The following is an 8,461-nucleotide window of genomic DNA, read 5'->3' as shown; positions in this document are numbered from 1 at the left end:
TTTTTAGGCATGAAGAAAAAAAAATTATTCAAAAACCTCTATGCATAGTAGATTACAATAATGGTGCAGTCCCATGGATGCGGAACATGCAGAATGCGGAATTGGCGGAACGCTCGTTATTGGTTGAATTTATTTTACGTACGTTCCGCCGATTTCTTTCCGCAAGTTTTCATTTTATCCGCAACAACTCTGCGGATTACGGAGATTCGTGAGTGTGTGGTTCATCATTCAGAAGAAGAAGAAGAAGAAGTAAATGTATGGTTACAAAGAAGGAAGAAAAATGCCGAATATGCAGCAGAAATCCGTAAGAATATTATTAAAAACTGAATTTTAAATAAGGTAATTATACATAATATCCCCCTCACCTCCGATATCGACGAAAAAATATTTAATCGACGCGTTTTTGCGATATTCTGTATAATTACCTTAAATAAATATAATTTTAAAAATTAAGAATTTTATATTAATACTATATTTTATCGAATAACTTTATAAAATATGAGTTTCTATTAGGAATTTGATGTTATGATTGTTTATTAATGTTGTTACAGGAAAAAAAATGTGGATATTGCGGATATATCCTTCCAAAAAACTTTGAATTACTAAATCATCCTTGTTTCCATCCATTTTGTGAGGACATTCATCAGTTAAAAATAGATGAAAATTTAATAGTTACTGTCGGTAAGTAAAATTTTAGTAATTGAAGCATGTTCTTTGGCAAGAAAAACATGTCATTGATTATGCACTGATAAATTATATTGTCTGTTAATAGTACTTAGTGGACTGAGTTTTGTTTACCAATGTTATTATTGTTTCTCTTATGTACAGTGCCTCGCCCAGAACAGTTTGATGAATTGAATAATGCAGAAAATAATGACATTCTTGAAGCAGTTGACATCGATGAACAGATAATAAATCTTATATCCCAGAAGCGAGCATTATTCGACCATTGGATACCAGCAAGTGAAAGAAGCACTTTAAAAAAAACTGTACTGTGGCAAGAAATATGCAATTCATTGGGAGGTTAGTATGTTTATTTCTTTTTTGACATGCATAATGATTGTACAAGTTCCATAAAACCTTTTAGGTTATTATGTGTGTTTACAGGGACATTGAGCATAATCGAAATTAAAAAAAGGTGGCGATATCTTCGTGATTGCTTCATAAAGGCAAAAAAGAAAAAACGTACTTATATTCCAAGTGGGTTTGCTGCTGAAGCATTGAGTACGAAAAGAAGTTCCTTCAGATTCTACGAACAAATGAAGTTTTTGGATGATGTTTTTGAAAAATCTCCGTAAGTTTAATAATGTGTAATATTAAAAAAGTCATTATATTTAGAGAAACACTTCAAACTTGATTTTGTTATTTAGTCCTTTCACTTTAAATTGTTAAAATTAATATTTATGCAATAAGAACTTAGGTAGCAGGATGACATCAAATAATGTATTAATAACATCTCTGGATATCACCTTGTTATCTAAGATTTCTTTCCTTATCTGGAGTCGACTATTAAAAATTTGTATGTGTCAAAGTTCATGATTCTTTTATATCGTATTGCAGAGAAAACTTTAAATCATTTGCCATTGGAAATTATTTTGTAAGAATTTTATATTCTATAAGCTGCTCATAACCAATTGTATCTTAGTGAAGAATTCCTATAACGTGGATATTAATATAAAGAATTTTACACGTCAAAGAGGTCTAAATAACAAGTTGATAACGAACAATAAATAAATAACAAGTAACAACAAAGAAAAATTGAAATTATTATCCTTCTTTGAAGTTCTTGATTATTCTTTGTTAATATCTGACTTGATATTAAATTCTGTTTTTCTTTATAGGACATGTAGTAGTTTGCCATCAGATGCACAAAATGAAGAGAGTACAAGACAGATGCAAAGGTGAAAATATTACAGTTGAAGTAAATGAGTCTCCAATGTTAGTACCTCAATCAACATGCAGCTATGTATCAAACTCATCATTTCTAATGTGTTCTACAGAAAGTGACGATTGCAGTACAAGTAAAAGTATGTCTAATATTAATATTCAGTTTACTAGAAATTTTATGAAATTTATCTCATGTTGAAAATCAATATTTCAGAAAGGAAACTCAACAAATCAAACAAAATGAACGAAGAGTTTCATGAAGCCGTTATTGCTACATTACGAGATAATAAGCAACCTGATGTAGTTGATGGGTGTTTACTCTTACTAGGTGAAGGGTTAAGAAAAATACCTTATAGAGAATGAGTAAAACTAGAAATGAAATTCCTTGCCATGCTCACAGAAGAACAAGATAAATTAAACGATCTGCCGACATAAAATATATAAACTTTTAATATTACATTATATTACTTTCTGTTGATTATTTTATCTTTATTCATTATTTATCTATTTTATTTTTCTTTATATTAACATATTAAATATTAGTGTTTCTGTTTTATTATATTATATTGTATTTTCCTGTGTTTGAAAATATTAACATATCAATTATTAGTGTTTTCGTTTCATTATATTATGTTGTATTTTCCTGCGTTTGAAAATATAGACAAACATGTGTATTAGCATAAAAATCCTTTAACAATGTAGATATTATGATAAATTTATTTCCTACTTACACTTTTTGTTTAGTAATATAAAATAATAATATTTTTGAATAAAATATATTTTATATTATTATATACACAAGACATATATATAATTCTTATAAATAAGTTACTTAAAGACAAATTAAAAATCGTTTTGTAACGCTTTTTCCCATTGATAACATAACGCACCAGTTCCTTGAAAATATGTGGAATATGCTTCTTAGAGATGTGCGAATCAAGAATTTTTATGTCGAATCGAATCGAATCGAATCTCATTTTTTTAAATTCGAATTCGAATCGAATCGAATCTATGAAATTTCATTCGAATTCGAATCGAATCGAATGAAATCGAATCGAATCATTAAAAAATTTAACATGACTATTAAACATGCAAATAATGATGGAAGATTTTAATACGAAAGGGAATATTGATAATGTAACATAATCTTAAAGTAAAATATGTATTTAAATAAATTTAAATTAAGTTATTAATTATAAGTTAAATTAATTATAAATCTAAGAAATACGTATTAATGCTTTAAAATAAAATGAAATCTTATTTATTAATCTTAATTATTACAGTAGGTCTATAGTACATGTCAAACAATATAATATCAATATAATGTCAATAAATATAAAACAAACTAAACATCAACATATCCCTCTATTAGCTTCCATTCTTGAGTTGTAAGATTATTAATGCCTGCTTTAATGTGTTCGCTGATAATTGCAGGTTTTTGCTCCACAAATCTTTCCAGCATCAAAAATTCACTATCCCAGCGCGTACAAACCATTTGGATCAAATCATGCTTCGGGATTTTGTGCTCATATTGAAAATGTTCAAGTGATTCTCTTGCAGATTTACTCCTATTGTAACGACTACCCACTATACTGGATACTTTTTCTATGACACCATTGGCATTCATTTCTTTCCTTGTATCACTGATTGTTAATTGTAGAGTATGATTATAACAAAGAATATGTTCCCAGGATTTTTTCGTAATAGCTTCAGCCATGTCAAAATCATCATTTAAATCATCATTTAAGTTGCATACAGGATCATTACTAAGTGCTTTCACCATATTAGTTCCATTATCAGAAACTATATACTTCTTTATCTTTTCATCATAGATCTAATTCAAAAATTATATCTTCCATCTTTTTACAAATAGCCGCAGCATCATGTTTACCAGGAAATGGCTGACAATCTATTGTCATGTACTGCATGACAAAATCTTCGTTGAGAAATTGTAACGTGAAGGCTATATATGAATCGCCAGATCTAGAAGTCCATAAATCAGTTGTCATGCATATTGCACGAAGAGTGTCTTTTGCAAAATGTATTATTTTAAGCATTCGATCTTTTAATTCTTTATATATTTTTGGTATCACTGATCTCGAAAATGTTGTGCGGCAGGGGACAACATATTTTGGCTCCAGAAGAAATATTAAATCCTTGAAAGCTGGTTCCTCGACGATATTATATGCATGTAAACCCTTAGAAATAAATATAGCTATAGCTTTAGTTATATCTTGTGCTTTTTTGCTCGAAGGATCGTAAGCCATTGTGCGATCTAAACTTTTTTTTAGGGACATCTGCCTATTAGATTTTTCTTTTAATTTATTCTTTGTTACAGTTTTACTTTCTTTAAGCTGTCTTAATCTTAAATATTCATTGTATGAACTAACATGTCTCTTCAAATGATTTTGAAGAGTCGTTGTTGTACCAGTTGGAATACTTCTGACAATCTTGCAAATATTACAAGTAGCTTTATACTGGCTTTCTTCCATTTTAATAAAAAAATGCCAAATTAATGCATGAGGTGCATTGATCTTTGCCATATCAGTTGCACTAACAGTTTCTTGAATATCAAAATTATTATTACTTTCATTATCCTTCTCTTTAGTATCTTGATTTTCCTGTCCAATCACAAAATTGATGATTTAGGTTATTTTAGTTATAAAAAAGAAATCTTATCTCGTATTATTTTCATCAATTTCTCTATACATTACTTACCATTTTCTTTTTTTTGCAAGCTCTAGTACTGTCTTGATGCATATTCAAATTCAACATATCTGAATTACTATCTGAGCTATCGAGATTTAAATCTGAATTATTCTCCATAACTAAAAATTGTCTAAAATAATTTATAATAATCATGCATGTGAAATCAAAGCGTGAAAGATATAAATTCACATAAACAATTTATGTTTAAAGTTAACCTAACCTAACATAATTGTATGTGTACAACTAACGTTGTGTATGTACAATTAGCGCCGTATACAATTAGCGCCACGTACAACTAGCGCCATGTATAACTAGCGACGTATACAACTAGCGCTTTGTATAACTAGCACTGTATACAGTCGCGGATTAAGGGTTCAAACATACAAGACCAGATGGCCTGTTTTATAGTTGAAGCGCGCAAACGCTAATGTATTTGATTCGTATTCATATCTTCGCGATTAGAAATTTTCGAATTATTCGGATTCGAATCATAAGGATTCGGATTCGAATTGAATCGAATTACATTAGATTCGATTCGATTCGATTCGAATTCGAATAGTTTGCACATCTCTAATGCTTCTCTCAATGCAATAGCATTATTATTGTTTCAGTTTCTGCCAGGGTTGGGAAAGTTACTTTTTAAAAGTAACTCGTTACCGTTACCATTACTTTCGGTAAAAAGTAACTCGTTACCGTTACTCATTATTGATCTTAAAAAATAACGCGTTACCGTTACTTGAAAGTAACGATATTTTATTTCGTTACTTTCCGTTACTTTTTTTTGTTGTAAATCCAAGATTATAAGAAAGATGCTAAGACAAGATATAAATCAGACATAAGACGATTAGAAATATATATATATATATATTTAAATATTTTTATTGTTTTATGTTATTAAGTATTGTATTTAATGAAAAGTTTTTTAATTAGTGGATATAAATTTAATATTTGGACATTAGTGCCTGTTGACTTTAAAAATCTTTGCCATTCATCATAGGCAGATTTCTCATTTGATGTTTGCTATTTAAAATTTAAAAAGTCATCGTTATTATTGTGCTTATCAGACATCAAAAAATTTTTAATTGAAGGAATTCCTTATAAATCTTCTAAATACGTTTGCGCAAGTTTTCACTTATCTTCAGCTAACCAACTCAATTTGGGATGCAAACAGCTGGCAATTATCAATTCTTCTTTTTCGAATGTACAAAACCTAAAGTTAAATCAATAAAATTAAATATGAACATATTGATTTTTCTTTTTGATCAGATGAATGTTGTTTGATGAACATATGTATTAACCAAATTACACCAACTTACCTTTCTTTTAAACCTTTCTGTATAGCTAAGGCCAATGGATGACAATATGTGAGTCCATCTTTATTGGTTCTCATTAAACTCAGCATAAAACAAAAATGCATAGAAATTAAATACAATTAAGTTTAATTTTATAAAAATTAAAAAGTAACGATTAAAGTAACGGACGTTTTGTTACTCGTTACAAAAAAAATGTATCGCCGTTACTTTTTCGTTACTGACACCAAAAAGTAACGGTGTTACCTAATCGTTACTCAAAAAAGTAACGATACCAGTAACGGCGTTACAAATAACGCGTTACTTCTCAACCCTGGTTTTTGCAATGTAGTATATTGAGAACTGCATGACTTATACGCTCATTTTCTAGAGTCATATGTAAATACGATTTTTTGCCAGTTAACTGCACTTCATTTTTAATAAAATTGTGCAGTGCTATTGTTGCTTGTATAATTTTGCGTACATTGTTAACATTCGCGATGATTGGTCCTCGATATATTCTCCATCGAGCCACTAATTTGCCGAAAGCGTTTTCCACAACTCTTCTTGCACGGCTAAGTCTATAATTAAAAACTTTTTTCCCAATATCGAGTTTTCCACTTCGCGGATATGGTCTCATCATGTCGATAATGTATGTCGATAATGGGAAAGCTTCATCCGCTACTAGTACATATGACAATTCTGGTCTGTCATTTTCAATTTATCTTGGGTTTGGCAGTTTGAATGAATTAGCTTCAAAGNTCTTTTCAATCATTAAATAACTTAATAATCATTGCGATTTTGCAAAATGGTACTTGACTTTTCTTCTCAGTTTGATCTGATTAATCTTCACAATTATTCGTTTCCAAAAGACATCCTATATATTATATGTTGTATAATCCATACGAACCTTAATGCAACATTCGTATTTCAAATATTATTTTATTATTTTTATTTCAACTCTTGATTAATCTTAATCTGAATATATAATAATTAGTAAAAAAGTAACACTATCGTAGCAAAATTTAACATCAACGTAAAAAAACGTTAAGATAAAAAGGAAGTAGAAGGAATTGAAAGAAAGATAGCAGAAGTATTAAAAAATATAATGCACATGTATAAATTTAACTGTTGAGACAGCGAGCCGAATAAATCTAAGAGTCAAGTAACTCGATTATCAGAAGATGCTTTTGATCAGAGGCTACATTGTTTATCCTACATACCTGGAAAACCGGAAAGTAGAGCATACTTTAGTCACGTTATCGTGCTTTCTTTATGTTGCGTGATAAATCTACCGCATCTCCCAAAGACGGTAGAAAAGGATATAAGTAAGTCATATGTTAAATTGAGATTAGATTCAAATTCAGAAATTCGATTCGATCAGATCTGATCCGACGGTACTCTCAACCAGTTTCTTCTAATAAGCTCGGTGCTGATCGACAACATAGAATCTCGTTGATCTCATCGTACCGTGCGCATAGCTCGTGCATTTGACGGCACCGGTTAATGATTTCTTTTCAGTTTTTGTCGTCTTGTTGCTGATAAGTGTAAATGTCTGTGATCACTGTTCGACAGTAAAGTAAACGCGAGGCGCGGTGTTTGGTGCGAAGTGCAACTGTTATTGTTAATCATCTCCAGCGTCCCAATTTGCTTCCGAGGAGGAACTCGCGGATGGCGCCTTCAGGATCTGACAACCTCCAACTCTATCGTTCGCGCCAGCACAGTAGTGGAAACGACTGACCGAGCACCGTTGCTGACTTTGATCATAATCGAAGAACGGTCGCGATCGCGCACGCTTCTTGAACGCTCATCAAATTGGAATGTTATTCCCGGACTTTGAAGAGTCATCCGATATCAAGAGTTCGTGTTTGGCATTGCGTTTATTGATAGACAATAAATTGTGCATGATTAATCATACCATTACTGCGTGTCGATTTTTTATCAATATTGTGATCGTTTCGTGCTCCAAGCGGAGCGGACCCGGCAAGTCCTCTCGCTCTGATCGACATTACACTGCAATACGTACATTTTATGCTAATTCGATGACAAGATGTTTCGCTTTTACTGTGATCGGTTCTTCTAATCAATGATTAGTTATACTGTGATGCATCTGAGGTTTGTTAGTATTTTCAAATTCGAAGCTAATACTTTATCTAGCTGTAAAGTGTTTTGCTAAAGTTGTACTTTATCTATAGCAGAGCTAGACACGATCTGCACATTTCAGATGAAATTCAGTAGGTGACGCCTATCGTCCTCCTCGCACCCCTCCGCGCTCAGCGGCCGGGGCGACGATCGCGGTGCACTCAGGCCCGTCGCTGTACGAGGTATGGCTATAAAATAACGAGACTATTACTGTGTTACGTCCTGCGGACTCCGCGTACTTTGAATTCGTTGTCAAGTAGGGCGGATTGCATTTTATATTATACGACCAAATGTTCATGTTCCGCGACCCTCCGAGAACAGTGACGTCACACACACAGATTTCTCTTTTTTTCTCTCTGCTTTAATCACCGGAGTTTCCTCTATTTCCGTCGGAAAAAATCCGCTGAGTTATTTTAGCCATATATCTCCTCTTC

At 31.6% G+C, this 8,461-nt stretch overlaps 2 protein-coding genes across 2 annotated transcripts; both read left to right on the top strand.

Moving 5' to 3' along the window:
• Positions 1 to 789: 789 nt before the first annotated feature.
• On the top strand, positions 790 to 1,298 carry LOC109504252 (uncharacterized). The gene is made up of 2 exons (XM_025297596.1): positions 790 to 1,023; positions 1,108 to 1,298. Exons 1-2 carry the CDS (start codon positions 801 to 803, stop codon positions 1,296 to 1,298), a joined length of 414 nt encoding a protein of 137 aa, XP_025153381.1. The 5' UTR covers positions 790 to 800.
• Positions 1,299 to 1,855: 557 nt separating this feature from the next.
• Positions 1,856 to 2,312, top strand: LOC112588263 (uncharacterized). Its single transcript, XM_025297567.1, has 2 exons — positions 1,856 to 2,027; positions 2,102 to 2,312. The coding sequence occupies exons 1-2, from the start codon at positions 1,865 to 1,867 to the stop codon at positions 2,248 to 2,250; spliced, it is 312 nt and encodes a 103-aa protein (XP_025153352.1). The 5' UTR covers positions 1,856 to 1,864; the 3' UTR covers positions 2,251 to 2,312.
• The last annotated feature ends 6,149 nt before the right edge of the window (positions 2,313 to 8,461 follow it).

Source organism: Harpegnathos saltator, unplaced genomic scaffold (assembly GCF_003227715.2).
Source record: "Harpegnathos saltator strain DR-91 unplaced genomic scaffold, Hsal_v8.6 scaffold180, whole genome shotgun sequence".
Taxonomy (NCBI): Eukaryota; Metazoa; Arthropoda; class Insecta; order Hymenoptera; family Formicidae; genus Harpegnathos; species Harpegnathos saltator.
The sequence above is the reverse complement of the archived record's forward strand: the minus strand, read 5'-3'. Positions and strand labels throughout refer to the sequence as shown.

Excerpts from the sequence above, each read along its gene's own strand:
- LOC109504252 (XM_025297596.1), top strand. The coding sequence starts at position 801 with ATGTTATTATTGTTTCTCTTATGTACAGTGCCTCGCCCAGAACAGTTT. Across the intron at positions 1,024-1,107 it reads AATATGCAATTCATTGGGAG|GGACATTGAGCATAATCGAA; the intron begins GTTAGTATGTTT and ends GTGTGTTTACAG.
- LOC112588263 (XM_025297567.1), top strand. The coding sequence starts at position 1,865 with ATGCACAAAATGAAGAGAGTACAAGACAGATGCAAAGGTGAAAATATT. Across the intron at positions 2,028-2,101 it reads CGATTGCAGTACAAGTAAAA|AAAGGAAACTCAACAAATCA; the intron begins GTATGTCTAATA and ends TCAATATTTCAG.